Genomic DNA, 15830 nt, shown 5'->3' on the forward strand with positions numbered 1-15830 from the left:
GGAACAGAAGGCTGATCTAACATCTGGAAAATCAAAGGAGTTCACCACGTGAACAGACTGAAGAAAGAAAACCACACGATCCTTGCAACAGAGGCAGTAAAAGCAGCTGAAACTCACGAGATGGACCATTTTCAGGTGGACAAGTTAGCGCACCGAGCACATTCACGGTGTGGTGCGGCCACCTGTAATGACAGCCTGACCCGGTCGGCACTGCTTCCCCCGGCCCCCTTCTTCCGGCCCCTGGCTGGAAGGCAGCCCGCCAGCCTCCGTGGCCAGGTGTCTTGTGACACACAGCCATGCAGTGTGGGACTCCTCCTGTGTGGCATCAGTAGGTGAGCCGAGGAACGCGCTCCCATGGCGACGACACAGCCCTAAGAAGCAGGGACACAGCAGTACCAACTGTGACAGATGTGACCTCGCCTCACGGCGCTGAATCCCAGGTGTGGGTATGGCCGCTTCCTCCTGGAGGCCCCCCAGGGAGAAGCATGTCCTCCTGCCCGTTCTTCTCCGAGAAGCGCCACATCCCCACCATCACGGGCCAACCGGCCCGTCCACCTCCCGGGGTCCGACCCTCCTGGTGCCCTCCCACAAGGACTCCTGGGCTCCGCTGGGTCACCTGGAAAATCCAGGGTCATCTCCCCCACCTGCCGAGTCCCCTCGACCATGTGAGGTGACCCAGGTCAGAGGTGCCGGTGTGAGTCGTGGACATCTTTTGGGAGCCGTTCTTCTGTCTACCACACAGACGGACCTCAAACCAAAATAACTACGCCGAGTTAAAGGGCCAAAGAAAAAGAATACTAGGATTCTGTTTGTAGAATTCCAAAAAGGAAACAAAAATCTGGCGACAGAAGGTGGAGCACGTGAAGCAGAGAGATGGGGTGGGGGCACACAGAAATGCTGGGGGGACAGAGGCATCCCTCATCTGGACCGCGGTGACACCGTGCTCATCAGAGCATGTGCCCACACTCACGCGGGCTGCGGGGACGCTGACCAAGGGCACGTCTCACGGGCAGTTACATGACTAAACAGACCACACCCGCGACACAAGTCTGGAACCTTCAACCTCACAGCACTTTTCACAACTGGTACCATCAACGTTATCGCTTCAATTTTCATCTGCGAACTTCTGCCTTCATGAGGAAGGTCCCTTTCCGGCGCCCAGGCTCACGTGAAGGGGAGTCAGGGACACACAGGCTCTCATGATGGTCCAGTCACTTGGCCTCAGGGTGTGCCCCCTCCCCCCAACTATTTCTACGGCCAGCCTGCTGCCACGGAACCTAGTTCAGACCCGGAACTCATTACGGATACTACAACGCCTTCCTAACAAGCTTCCCCGCTTCCAGTTTGCGGCCCGCTCCATCCACGCTCTGCAACACTGGCCCCTCCAAGCGGCCATGCCAGCGGCCCAGCCACGCAGGGCTGTCCCACCTGCCCGGTGTCTCCATGTGCTACTCACCGTATGTGGCCTCTCTCTCCCTCTTCCAGAAGGCTAGCAAGTCTGGGGTGGGGGGGGGGCCCTCTGACCTGTGCCTCCCGAACGCACGCCACGGCACCGCGGGAGCCTCCCCTGCCCGGCCGCTGGGGGCCCAGAGCCTCGCGGGAAGGAAGGGCCCCACTACCCCTAGGGGCATCTGCTCTGGTTCAGACAACCACTCCCCAGGTCCCCGCTTCCCCCTAAACCTTCTTTCCTCTGCGCACAGCCCCACGTCCACCTGGTCTCCCCTGCCGCACGTGCTCAGCGCACATAAGGGCACCCTCCGGCTGCTGTCTGGTCTCCCCGTCATCACTTGGACACCGCACAGGCTCGTGGACCCCCGAACCCCATGGGAAGTGCCCTCCTGTACACCGGGCAAGCGCTCTCCCCACCAAGCAGATGGACACTTTCCTTTTGCCTGGGCTTGGTTTCCATGTGCTCACAGGCATGTGTTCCCTGTCCCTGGGCTCCTCGGTGCCACCCCTCCCCTGCAGGGGCCCCGCTCCGGGTCTGGCTTCAGCCACCACCTCTAACAGTGGACAGGCTGGACGAGACTTCCTCCGGGAGCCACCAATGGGCCCGAGCACAAGGCAGCACCACGGCACCTGGCAAGGGCGGCAGCTGTGTGGCCCTGCCGTCCCGGCTCTGGTCCCCGCCCTGGTCCCGATGGCTGCAGGGCCTTCCCACATGTGACGCCTTCCCAGCTGCTGAGAATCTGACCCTGGAGGGAAAGCCACGCCAAGCAGAGACAGGCTGGGCTGCCGGCGTCCCCACAACTAGGACTGTCTCCCATGAACTGGAAATTCCCAGCCAACTGTGGCAAAAAATGAACCTGGGTAGGGCTCCCCCTGATTCCGTCAGAAAACCCAAGTTTTTTCTCAGTGAAGAGTATTTTCTCAGACCCTTTCCCTACCTCTGCGAGTAACGGCTGAAAAGTCAGAATGTCGATTTTTTGTTCCACACATTTCTTAAGTCTATCTGGTATTGGATACTGTGGAAGGAAACTTGGAAGTTGTCGTCTTGAGTTCCTTAAAAAAAAAAATTCCTGAGTCAAAAGTAATTCTTAATCACCCACACGTTTTCCACCAGCCCTTTTCACTAGACGCCCTTGTCCGCTTCAGAAAGGCTAAAGGTCAGTCAGTAACCGAAACTAACACGTGGACTGCTGGTGTCCATCCGTAGTTTGCAAACTCAGCTGCTCTGGGGCCCTTTCCCTCCCTGGGCCCTCTCTTGTCCTCAAGAGGAGAGGGGCTGCAGCACCCAAGGGCCCCTCGGGTCCCGTGAGTCTGAAACAGCCACTCTTAAGCTTCCCCCCAGCTAGCTCTTCTGCCACTTTGAGCCCGTCAACGCCAGAACTATCCCCGCAATGCTGCAGGACCACACGTTCGGTAGAGGCTGCTCTGATGGGCCCTGCCTTTCCGGTTTCCGCCTGGAGCTTCTCTGGGGAAACAAGCCTCGGCTCGTCCCGGAGAGGGAGGTGCGCAGGTGTCACCGAAGCCGGCCACCACCAGGATGAGGAACATCACTGCTGCCATAGGTGAGTCTGATAGAGAATGACCAGGAAGGAAGCAGCTGGAAGAAGAGACAGTTGGAAAGACGACAGGGGTCACACGGGAGGTCCGGTGAATCTTCGATGCCAGGCTGTCCAGCCGCGTGAAGCGAAGAAAGGCCATGGGCACTCCTCCCTCATTCCAAGTCCTGCTTCCAGCTCAGGCCTGAGCGCAGAGGGTGGGACACCCGTACCCCTGCCTCCTTACTCCACAAACGGTCACCTCGGTTGTACGTCCCCGTAGCTAGGCTCTGGACGGGAAGGCTGCTTAGAGAGAAGCTCCGTGGCCAAAAGGCCCCTGGAAGCGCCAGAGCCACCAGCAGCAGCACCGGGAAGGGCCGCCACCTCCCAGCTGAGACACGGGTTGTGGCAGGAGTTCCATCAAAGCACGGTGCGAAGTACACGTCAAAAGTGGAGGCGTTCGTAAGTAGCAGCAAAGGGTTAACTACGCACATGGACAGCATAAAGGGGACAGGATCCTCGCCACACACGCGTTTAGACAAAAGGCCCGAACAGTGTCACGACTTGGCCTCAAAATGCACGCTGAGTTAACAAAACATGTCTGTTTACAGCCTAAAACGGTTGGGAACTCAGCTGAGAAGGTCCTGGCACAAAGAGGCCCTCAACAGACTGGCTAAGCAAACACAGACAATGCCATTCTGGGCGGGGAGCAAAGGTGGCAGGACCCACGCCGACCAGGACACTCTGGGTCACTACCTTGCCAACAGGAAACCAGTGTCTCCTGGGTTAGAGACACTCCCACACAGCAAACAGAGAAGCAGCTGATCAGGGGACTGTTGGTCTAGTTCATTCCTCTAGTTAAAGCCAAACGATAGCTAGAAAGTTGCCTGGCGTACCACTATGTGGTAATCTGGGGTTCTTAAATGTTCCTATAATTAAGGCCCTATCATTCAGGATGTTTTCCTGCCTATAGGCTACGGTAACTGCTCTCGTGTTCCACGTTCCATCCCCAGAACATGTCCTTTCCACGACCAATGGTTCTTACTCCTTACTGATCGCTACTGATCACTCCATGTTGGAAACTATGTCTTTTACATATCTCACCTCATTTAATCTTTGTAACCAAGTGAGGGAGAGACTATCGTTTTATGAATGAGACCGAGGTTCAGAAAGGCTAAGAAATGAGCCCAAGGTCACACAGCACCTTGGTGGCAGTGCTGGATTCAAATAATGATATAACCCCAAAGCCAACCACATACTACTCTAATAGTTTTTTTCTTTAGTCTGCAAATTAGCAACATCCTTCACACCTTACCTGAAATTGTTACTGGGCAAAAATGTGACCTGACATTCAGGGTTTTCTAATATTAGAAGGGAAATACCCATTACTCCAGGAACTCTGGGCAGGACCGAGGTTAAACCTGTCAGTTCCTACGGGGGGGGGGGGGGTAGTCTTCACATCACTGAGCAAAGTCGGGAATCGTCCTCACATCCCTGTCCGATTTTCTGGCACCAAACTTCAAAACAATCTGCTTTGTGGAGATTTCTGGGTCCAGCAGCAGCAGACGGAGCATGTTGTCCTGTAGCACTTTCTGGAAGCCTCTCCCTCAGTCCCTGCCTGGGCGGTCGCCCACCAGCCACATCTTGTGGCCCCCTTGCTGACGGGTGCCTCTGGGTGCCCGTGTGGGATGCGGGATGTCTCAGTAGCCAGGCGGGGCTGCTGGGAACATAGGAAGCTGGGGGGTGGGGTGGGGAGCAGCCGGGGTGGAGTTGGGGTGGAGAGGGGGCACAGCCTACTACTGCGTCCTCACCCTGTAGAGCCATTCTGCAGACAAAACTTGACGAGCATCGTGAAAACACACCCCTCCCCCAAGCAAGGCGACTGAAAGGCACCCGCCACAGTGCCCCCCCCACGGCCGCTCTCCAACAACACAGCAGCCACACGCGTCTCTCACACCCCACGAGCGCACTGTGCATCCTGAGGTCTTTTCTGCTCACGGTACCTTTTCTGTGCGGTCACGACAACTGTAGTTTTTGTGGATGTTAACGTGGGAGTAGTTTTAGACTTCTTCCAGGAAAACGGTTCTCGGACGGCTATTAGAGACTCCTCGCCGCCGACCACGTTCACCTCCAGGAACCGCCCGATCGTGAAGCTGGAGAAGCAGAGCAGGAGGAGCTCCCTGCAGCGGCCTGGGCTCCTTGAGAAGACAAAACGCATCAGAGTTGTGGTCAGAAGACAAGCGGGCCTGACAGAGTTTCCCTTCGTGTGCGTGTGTGACAGGGGCTACGAAACCACGGTCACCCCTAGTTTTTACTAATTCTTCTCAAAGGAAAAAAGGAACTTTCAGAAGCAAGGAACGTATCATTTTCCTATGATCAAATCAGCCACATAAGCTGTAATTCTCAAATTTAAGAACAGGAAAGACAGTGTCGTCAAGTTTTAATCAGAACACGTACAATGTTACCAGAAATCTTGTTTTCACTTTGCTTTCTGCCCAATTTCCTCCTGCTGCTGTAATTCAGGTTCTACTGGACGCTCCACACATTGTGCTCACCTACTGCCTTTTCACAGATCTCTTATCGTCACATTAAAGGGATCCTTTAAAGTGGTGGCACCACATACCGCTGACTGAAGGGCAATCTGTGTGAATGGTCAGTCATCCATGGGTTTGAAGCAAGGTGGCGGTTTAATCAGAGTCACATTTTAATGACGACGATGGCGATTTATTTATTTTAAGAGAGACTGCACACGCACAAGTGGGGGAAGGGCAGAGAGACAGGGAGAGAGAGAATCCCAAGCAGGCTCCAGGCTGTCGGCGCAGAGCCCTACGCGGGGCTTGATCTCACGATCCTGGGATCGCGACCTGAGCTTAGATCAAGCGTTGGACGCTTAACTCACTGACCCACCCAGGTGCTCCCAGAGTTCCATTTTAGAAAAGATTTAGAATTAGCAACGTAGAGGACTACTGAGAAAGGAAGAGGCCTGCAGCCCAGATGCCCAGCTGGCGGGACCAGCGGGCGGTGGGGAGCAAGCAGGCAGGGCTGGGGAGCTCGGGATTCAGGAAAGGAGGCAGAGGAGGAGAAGGACCCTCAGGCTCGCCTGCCTGCTGCACGCAGCCTGCACAGGGAGGGAGGCCTCAGCCCCCTGCCCCGGGAGCCTGCATCGGGGCCAGCTGCCCAGGTGGAGGTGGAGGTGGAGGGCAAAAAGGCCTCAGCTGAGGGAGCAGGAGGGTGAGGGGAAGGGAGGAGCAGAGGCTGAGAGTGCACAACAGGACCGAGGGTCAGAAGCCGGGTGAACGGGGTGGGGGCAGCGGGTCAGGCTTGGGGAGCAACTCCTTGGGTCGGTAAACTCACTAAAGCCATTTTCTCCCCACTGATTTTTCTCAAGGTTTTGTCTCATCAAAATAGTTAGGAATATTCTATAACCTCCAACCTAGAAGTATCACACGGGAAATCTACAGAGACGAACGTACAAATGTTCCCAAAGTAAACTCCCTCCCGACCCTCCAGCCACGTACTTTGCGTCACACATAATCACGATGAGGGTTTTTCCACCTGGAGGGATGAGCCCTCCAGGGTCCAGCTCCGTCGCCTGCTTCCTTGGTGTTGCCTTTTCTTTGTCTCCGTTTTCTCCTTTACAGGTACAGTCATCTGGGAGATGGAATTTAAACCAAAATGAGAACAAGGGGTAGGCTGCTCCTGACGGCAGGTGCTCGCGGAAACGAACGCTCACCCACAGACAGGCACGCACACAGCCAAAGCACCAGACAGCAGCAGACAGCGGGCAGCCTTTCCCGAGTTTAGAACTATTCACGGGAACCAGCACGTCTGAAGCACTTCTGGGATCTGTCGAGCTATTTCTGCTCTTCTCCTCAGCCACAAAACATCAGAGAAGAGCCCAGAACCAAAAAGCTCGCAGTATAATCCGTTGCACCGGCTGGAGTGCTCTGGCCACGTGGGCCCCCAGCCCCCCCAAGAGCAGCTTCACTGTCACGTGGGCCCAGCAGGGCACACAGGCAGCCAAGCCCCAGCTGGCCGAACACGGTAACAGGTGAAACGTCTACCTGGAGAGATGTCTCCGTTGTTCACCAAACTGCTCTCTGACGCCTGAGAGGTTCTGTTTTTTTGGTGGCTGTCTAGAAAGTTAATATTTTTATCTGAAAAATTCTTCTTCTCAGGAATAGGAACAAGAGACCCTGCCGGGCATGTCTGGCCTTTATCCAGCATTTGAAATCTGAATTGTTTAGCTTTATCCCAGCCAGCCAGTTTACAGCTGACTAAGTTTTGAGGAATGTCTCCTTTATTCCTGGAGAAAGAAAATGAGCCATGAATACAGATAAGATCCTGAAGCTAAAATAATCAGCTACCATAAAACACAGAATTCAATCTGATGAGTGAGAGATGACTGTAAATACCTTTGAAAGTAAAAAGAATATTTTAGGCTGAAAAACTAAAAGATTTCCATAAAGGAAAAAATGAACAAAGTAAAGTTGGTCCTACAGAAATTCTTTAAAAAAGTTTTTTTAAATATTTATTTTTGAGAGACAGCACATGAGTCGGGGGGCAGGGGAGCAGGGGAGGGGCAGAGAGATTGGGAGACAGCAGATCTGAAATGGGCTCCATGCTGACAGCACAGAGCACGACGTGGGGCTTGAACTCATGAACCATGAGATCATAACCTGAGCCGAAGTCAGATGCTTAACCAAATGAGCCACCCAAGCGCCCCTATTCTACAGAAATTCTTAAATCACAACTTAAAACCTGTTAAACGTAACTTTATTTGAGCGCTAAACTTACTCTATCCAGATCACCATATTTTTACTTTCTCCTTCTTTTAACGTTCCAAAACTTGTCAACCTCGTGACTTCGATGTCACCTTTGTTCTTCAGTAAAAGTGCTCCACAGAACTCGTCGGCAGTCTCTTCAAAGGCAGAGGCGTCCCTGGAGAGAGCACCCATAGAACAGCATCACTGGCAGGCGCCCTGAAGCACCACTCCCCCTTCTCCCCAGCACCCAGGGAACTGGGATGGGGAAGACAGCAGGAGGAACTGCCTCCGGACAGCAGAAGCTCGGCCTTTGCGCTCGACTGGGACTGTCTTTTGGACATTCAACTGGGCAGGCAGACTGTGGGTGTGAGTGGGGAGCACACGCGGGGCCAACGCTGTGGAATGGAGTCCAGCTCACGGAGGGAACCCCCACACACACAGCCTTGATGCCCCGTGCTGCCCCCAGCAGCCTCTTCTCTGGGCACAGGAAACCTGAGTGGGGTGACAGCACCTAAATTCTCCCAACTCTCCCAGGGCAGAAACACGGGTCTTCTCTGTCCAAGGCAGTACTCCTGGGGCTAGAACAGAGCTGGGCACACAGAGGGCATTTGTTGAGCTTGTGAAGGGCGGGACATTCGTCTGTTACAGACTCGGGAAATGGGCACTGACTGCCCAGTGGCTGTGAGTTCCCCGGGATCCAGCAAATTCCCTTCATCCACCGCTCACCTGCTGACCCCCCGCTCTGACCAGCGTCAGCAACGAAGTGGGGACACTTCCCTTGCCCGTGAAGATGACTATTTGAGGAGGTCAACAGTCAAGGGAGAAGCCTCACGCTTCTGGGATTAAAGGGACCCTCCATCTGGGATTAGAGGGACCCTCTCCAAGGAGAATGAGCACCCCCAGACCTACATCTGAGTCCACTGCAGCCTGGGGGCCACTTGAGGAGACTCCCCAGAAACTGACCATCCACAGCCGGGGAGCCCACTCGTGGTGCCCCTGCCCACTCAACGATGCTAGTCCACACCCACTGTGAGCCACCAAAACAGCAAATCGGTAAGCCACAGGGCATGTTAGAAAGTAAATGTTTAAAAAAACCCAGATTGGGCAATAAGAATCTAGAAGAGGAGACAAACCGTAAGTCATTCCAATGAATATACTTGACCCTGAGGCCTCAGATGGCAACTGCTTTCTGTCGACGGTCAGTCATGGACCGGTCACCATCCTACAACCCTCCTGTGCCCAGGGCAATCAGGAGCCTAGTTAAAAATTTTTTTTTTTTTTTAACGTTTATTTATTTTTTTGGGACAGAGAGAGACAGAGCATGAATGGGGGAGGGGCAGAGAGAGAGGGAGACACAGAACCAGAAACAGGCTCCAGGCTCTGAGCCATCAGCCCAGAGCCCAACGCGGGGCTCGAACTCACGGACCGGGAGATCGTGACCTGGCTGAAGTCGGACGCTTAACCGACTGCGCCACCCAGGCGCCCCTCAGGAGCCTAGTTAAATGCAGTGTTGTTTTCAAGCATTTCTGAGCTTAAACGAAGAGCCGGGGAAGCGCCTGTTTTCACGATATGGGTGTTTCCTTAAATTGGGCGGTGGCTCCAAGTGACCAGTTGCCCACTCCTGCCCCAGGGCTTTGGGCTGCTGCCTGGTGGGAGCAGGACAGAGCTAGCAGGAGGCCCAGGAGCCCAACTCAGATGTGGGCGGGAACCGCTCTCTTCTCGTGGCACCGACCCCGGGCAGCGAGTCCTGCCTGTCTCATGCTCGCACCACCGGGTCCATCAGAGGGAGCCGACACTAGAACTCCTGTGCCTCCCAGGCCTTCTTGGGCTGTGAGAGGAGGTGAGGGCAATGCGTCTGGCTTCACTGCCCCACAGGTGGGCCTGAGTCATTCTCCAGCGGGAAGCAGGGTCCTGTGGGGCAGGGGAACGGGGGGCACTGGGCGGCCAAGGGTGACAGTGATTGCTAGATAGGGTGGGGCAAGGTTCCCACATGGCGGAGTCTCCCCACCCCACACATCTCCACAGCCTTGAGCCAGGCGGTCCATCCTCCTGAGTGTCACGTGCCATCCGTGACCCAGTGGCGCTCCCCGCGGTGCTCCTCCTCACAGTCCCCACATGCGCCCCACTCCCGAGGTGCACGGACAGAGGCAGGTGCTCAGCGCAGAGCAGGACACAGGACACAAATTCCTTCCGGCATAGAACCTGCATTCTAAGTTTATCCTCTAGGAGAGGATAAACAGAGTCACTAAGGGACACGTAGAGCAAGTTCACTGGAGGTTAAGTGCTAAGGAGAGAAAGCGGGCAGAGGACAGGGCAGGAGGCAGGGCAAGGCTGCCGTTTACACTGGGAGCTCAGGGGAGGCCCCACTGTGTGTCATACACACACGTGGACAAGGTGGGAGGTTACTGGGGCCACAGAATGAAAGAAATTCAACAATTCAAAGAACCTACTATGTTCAACACTTTTAAAAAAAACGCCAACCCGTGAAAGATGAACAAAAGATATAAGAACCCACCAGAATGTGAACACTGCCAATAAGACTAAGGGTTAAGAAGGAACCATTAACTCGAACTTCAATCAGACACAGAGACCGCTGAAAACCTTCCAGAAGATACTCTCCCTTTAACTACCCAGTTCAGGATTTGGACAGGCTATGACCTGAGGTTATTCAAGCAACTCTTAAAGTACACTTATATTGGGCCTCTCCCTTCCCAGAGAAGAAAGCCATTTCCCCATTACCGTCTTTTCACTGGGGTCATGCACAGGGCTCTCCAGACGTAGCATGACTGGCTGCTCTCCACCACCACGGCACTGACCATGTCATGTCTTCGAGGCACATATCCTTCAGCAAGTTTCAGAGAGTCCAAGGTGAAAAAGATGCTGTCGTCTATCACCCCGTTTTTCCCACAGAGGCTAGAAATGCAGACCTGTGAGCACGGCAGCAGACAGCTGTTCAGACGTGTGCGTGCCGGGGGCCTCCCTCCAAGACCAGAAACACTTGTTGAACCGAGGGGCAACACCTTCCCTGGGCCCCACTGTAGACCAAGTCCAACCTCTGGCAGGGGTGGGGGGGCTGGTCTCAGAGAAGCAAAGCCATGATGATTTCATGAACGTGGAAGGACCCCGGAGCCAAGGCCGAGGTAGCACGGTGGGAGCGTGTCAGGCAGCACCCTCAGCCCCAGTGTCCAGTGGCCAAGCACACCCGCTGTCACGGGCAGGCGCCAGTCCCGCACCCACCCCACTCAGTCCCAGCGGTCACACTTTCACGTGCTGTGTCAACTACACAGCTTAGAGTTTCACGGGATGAGTGAGCCAGGCGACCTCCAATTACGTCCCCGCGGAAACCAGTGCTCTCGGCAGGGAAACGGGGGCTTTTTGGCCAAGACTGAGCCTTACTTAGCTTGACTTCCCAACGCGCCCAGGAGAAGCCCGGGCTGTGGAAACGCAGGAGGACGAGGGCAAGCGAGGGCCAACACCTACCCTGTCCACGCGCTTGTACCTCAGCGGCTTCACGGAGATGGCCTCGCTGATCCACGTGCCTGGCCGGATCCAGTACTCTGCCTCCACCCAGTCTCCCTTGCAGGGCTGGAAACCTGCAGGCAGGGAAACCATGGTGCTTACTCAGTAATGCTGGTAATTATCAACGTGTGCAATTCATTCTGAAGCTCTGATTCACCGAAACCAGTTCCGTCCTCTCTAACGAGCAGTTTACCAATCTTAGTTCTCATCTAGGTTCACCCAGTTGAACGGAGCAGACGCTGTTACAAGACCAACCTTTCCGCAGCTTCACCTTCTCTTGCCTGCGAGGGCAAAGGCAGGGAAATCGGGGAGGGCTGTGGCCAGCGCGGTCACACACCTGGGCCGCACGGTCTCAGGATCCTATCTGCTCTCAAACGGCGCCCACTGTTTTCACAAGTATTACTAACGACTGCAGCAAAACAAGCTGAGCAGCAAATTTCTTACACCTCCAGCTTCTAGGGAGGGCAGGCACATGTGTGGTTTCTCTGCTAGGTGGGCACGCCTCTGTGCCAACTCTTTCCAGAAACAGTGTGAGTCCCCTCCTCATCAGGTACACACAGGGTACTCGGTGACAAAGGGAAGTGTGCTCAGACCTGAGAGTTGGGGAGCACTCTGTGCCCCTGCCAGATCCCGGGTGTGCCAGGTAGCTGTGCTGTGGCCTGCAGGATGCAAGGTGCCACTGGGCCACAACTGGCAGGGTGGGTGGGAATGTTGGGAAACTGTAGGTTCAGTGACATGACATGGCTTAACCTTCCTGAGGTAAAACACAAGTGGTCTGAACAGGTTTGCTATGATGCTTGGTGTAAAGCTACTACCGATTAGAACCTTTTTGTTATTTTGCAATAAATACTTCTTTTAAAAATATTTCATTTTTTTAAGTAGGCTCCACCCCCAACGTGGGGTTCAAACTCATGACCCCAAGATCAAGAGTCACACGTTCTACCGACTGAGCCAGCCAGGTGCCCCCGCGATAAATACTTTTGACAGCAATCAGTTCAGAAAACAAAAGTGCATAATTTAAAACTGACTTTGTTTCTCAAGAAAGCTGGTGATCAACACCTAGAGCCCAAACATCTGCTGACATCTACTGATCAGCACGAGGGCCACGGGGGCAGCACTGGTGGTAAGAAACCAGAAGAGACAAACGTGCTGGAGCACCGGCTTCCACGTGAGGTGGTATTTTAAGAGGACACTCCCAGAAGCACAATTTAACAGACCGTAGAGACACGTTTATATGTTGTTTGATAAACCATGGCTTCATTTATCAAATAACTGTTTAATACAATTCTGCTAAATTTTTATTCCAAATCTCTTAGACATACGTGAAAAATGGAGCAATGTGTCAGTTGGATAAAAGTTACTTCAAAGCGAAAACAGTGAAGCAAATTCAAGTAACAGTTTGATTTTCTTTCCCCATCAGAATTATGAAATCAAAGTAAAGACTGTGGAAGATCACTCTGTCGAAGGAAACATTTCTGACGTCACTGTGAATTCAGTTTAGAAATTCAACACTGGAGGTAACATTATTTGTTTTTATAGTACAACATGAAAACAAGTTTTGATAAAACAGTAATAAAGCACCATCACACAAACAAGATCCCGACACGTTAAAAAAACTAACAGGCAGAAATGTACTTGGAACCGTGGTGTGTAAAGTCACGCTTGCTTCCACACATGCCGCGGTGTCCAATGAGCTGGGACACAAGCTGTAGCAGTTAAGATTTAGATGCGCTCACAGACACAGAGAGGTAGCCAAACCATAAAACTTCTATGACAAAAGTCATCTTAACAAAACAACCAAAACCGCTGGGTCTAGCAGCCCTGGTTTGTCTGCTGCTCCATCATCCAAATTTCACAGACGTTTGAACCTTTGCAGATGCACTTTGCAAATCAACCAAACCTACGATGGTGCTCCTTTTCGTTTTTTAAGTGAGACCTCTAAATTTTGGTTACGCTTTGTTCAAAATCAGTTGGGAATATTTAATCAAAGTACTGAATAAAACGTGGAACCAAAAATTTTCAGCTTTTGAAGTCTTTTGTAAGTTGCAGTCATTGAAAATACAGCTTGAGGCAGCCTGGGTGTCTTAGTCGGTTGAGCATCCGACTCTTGATTTTGGCTGAGGTCATGGTCCTGGGGTTGTGGGATCGAGCCCTGTACTGGGCTCCGCACTGAGCGTGGAGCCTACTTAAGATTCTCTTCCCCCTCCCCCCACTCGTGTTCTCTCGAAGGAAGGAAGGAAGAGAGAAAGAAAGGGAGAGAGAGAGAAAGAGAGAAAGAAAGAAAGAAAGAACGGAAGAAAGAAAAAGAAAGAAAGAAAGAAAGAAAGAAAGAAAGAAAGAAAGAAAGAAAGAAAGAAAGGAGATACAGCTTGTAAACAGGAAGACAGTGACACTGATCTGCACCAAAGCAACGGAGGAAATGAAATAATGAGACCCCAGGAGCCTGCATGGCACACGCAGATTAAAGCTGAAGTCTTATGACTGGATTCAACACTATCCCAACTTGTGTCAAAAGAGTCTTCTAGGGGCACCTGGGTGGCTCAGTTGGTTGAGCATCCGACTTCGGCTCAGGTCATGATCTCGTGGTTTGTGGGTTTGGGCCCTGCGTTGGGCTCTGTGCTGACAGCTCGGAGCCTGGAGCTTGCTTCGGATTCTGTGTCTCCCTCTCTCTCTGCCCCTCCCTAGCTCGTGCTCTGTCTCTATCAAAAATAAACATTAAAAAAAATTTAAAAAAAGAGTCTTCTAACAAAGCCCTTTACTTAAAAAAAAGTTTATTTATTTTGAGACAGAGCAAGCACACGTGGGGGGAAGGGGAAGAGAGAGAGGAAAAGAAATCCCAAGCAGGCTCCTCACTGCAGCACAAAGCCTGAAACGGGGCTTGAACTCATGAACCATGAGATTATGACCTGAGCCAACATCAAGAGTTGGACGCTCAACCGACTGAGCCACCCAGGCACCCCAAAGCCCTTTACTTTTTATTGGATAAGTGGATATTCTGCGATGGAATGAATGAAATTGATGAGACCTATAAATTTACAATATCCAAATTTGGTGTAGCATTCAAAAAAATCATAGAGACAACTTATTTGATAGGTTTTAGTTTATGATAATATTGGAATACCTTTGTACTCATAAAGGCAAACAAGACAAAACAAAAAACCAGTACCTGTGAAAACATCTGGCCTGAGATAGTTATACATTTCAAAAGAAAAAACCCTGGACTTGTATCTTACATTTAGCAGGACTTGTTCTGAGCTTACTAGTATTTCCTCAATTAAAAACGTTACGGCCTACAGGGAGAGCCAATCAAAGGTTTCAGTTTCACATTCATCAACCATACAATACCACTTTGAAGAAGATTCCAGACCACTGTATAAAAAAATAAAATTAAGACACTGAAAAATGCATATTATTTTTTAGAATACCAGTGACATGGTGTTACCAACACTGAGAAACTAAGATATTATGTACCAAGAATGCAATGACTGAGTAATAAATATTAAGCTGTTTTAATGGACCCAAGTATTTTTTTTCTAAAAAGAATTTCAGGTTTTGCAATTTCCGAATTATGCTACTTTAAAGGTCCACCACTATAGTAAGATCAATCCGTTAATTGATATGCAACTATTTCAAAAATGATTTAATTTTAATTAATTTTAACACCCCTTTCTACAGCTCACCTGTGTACCAATCTTGATCCTAACTTATCTGGTCACCCTGGCTATAGCTCTGGCCACTGGAGAGGAATACAGCCATAGTCACAGCGTGAGGTGGGGATGTGATCCTAACCTTGCTCCCCTCTCTTCTGCCGACTGGTGGGTGCTGGCTAATCCCAACCAGAAGCCAGAGGGCCAGGCTAGGCAGTCCATACTGGGCAGGCCTGGGGGCAGAAAGGGGTGGATGCAGAAAGGCATCAGAGACTGTGTGGTTCCAAAGGATAAAGAACTCTGGCCAAGGGAGAGGGTGGGTGTCAGAGACCTGTTTCCACCCAGGAAGGAGGGGGCCAGCGACTGGGTAGAGGTTTTCAGACAGAACATCTGAGGACCTCAGGGACGTTGCAGATGAAGAGCAGTCCCTGTAGAGGCACACTGGTCACTAAAGAGCACCCTGACGCAGGGCACAGCACCCTGTATGATGTGTGTGGCATTGGGTTCTTGGGCCTAGTGAAAGATCTCAGAAAGGATCCAAGGGATTCACTCTTTATCTCACAAGTGGGTCCGTAAATCAGTTTAATGTGAAAGTAAAGAAACAACCTGACTAATGACCCAGGCTGAGAGCTCAGGCCACACTGGTTATGTGGATATGCAGGTGCCATTGGGCTGACCAGTGCTCACCCTGGAAATAAAGAAGAAAGGAGCAGATCCATCGTACAGACTTTAGACCCATTAGGCCAGTGATTCCCACCCAGGGCCATTGTGTCCCCCAGGGGCCATGTGGCAGCCATGTCTGCAGACGTTCTGGAGTGTCATAGCCGGGGGCTGGGATGGCAGTTACTTGCATCTAGTGGGCAGAGGTCAGGGATGCTGCTAAACACATTGCACAAGTCACAGGCCGGTCACCA

At 52.1% G+C, this 15830-nt stretch overlaps 1 protein-coding gene across 4 annotated transcripts in view; it reads right to left on the bottom strand.

Moving 5' to 3' along the window:
- MOV10L1 (Mov10 like RNA helicase 1) overlaps positions 1 to 15830 on the bottom strand; it is a 73312-nt gene that overhangs the window by 42536 nt on the left and 14946 nt on the right. For all 4 annotated transcript variants that reach the window (XM_086711939.1, XM_086711938.1, XM_025926601.2 and 1 more), the window contains exons 4-10: positions 11231 to 11343; positions 10490 to 10677; positions 7782 to 7925; positions 7049 to 7290; positions 6503 to 6635; positions 4988 to 5182; positions 2388 to 2502 (exon numbers count right to left, since the gene is read on the bottom strand). In XM_086711939.1, the coding sequence (XP_086568065.1) occupies positions 2388 to 2502; positions 4988 to 5182; positions 6503 to 6635; positions 7049 to 7290; positions 7782 to 7925; positions 10490 to 10677; positions 11231 to 11343 (1130 nt within the window). The remainder of the gene's footprint in view (positions 1 to 2387; positions 2503 to 4987; positions 5183 to 6502; positions 6636 to 7048; positions 7291 to 7781; positions 7926 to 10489; positions 10678 to 11230; positions 11344 to 15830) is intronic.

Source organism: Puma concolor, chromosome B4 (assembly GCF_028749965.1).
Source record: "Puma concolor isolate L17-30 chromosome B4, mPumCon1.1.hap2, whole genome shotgun sequence".
Classification (NCBI taxonomy): domain Eukaryota; kingdom Metazoa; phylum Chordata; class Mammalia; order Carnivora; family Felidae; genus Puma; species Puma concolor.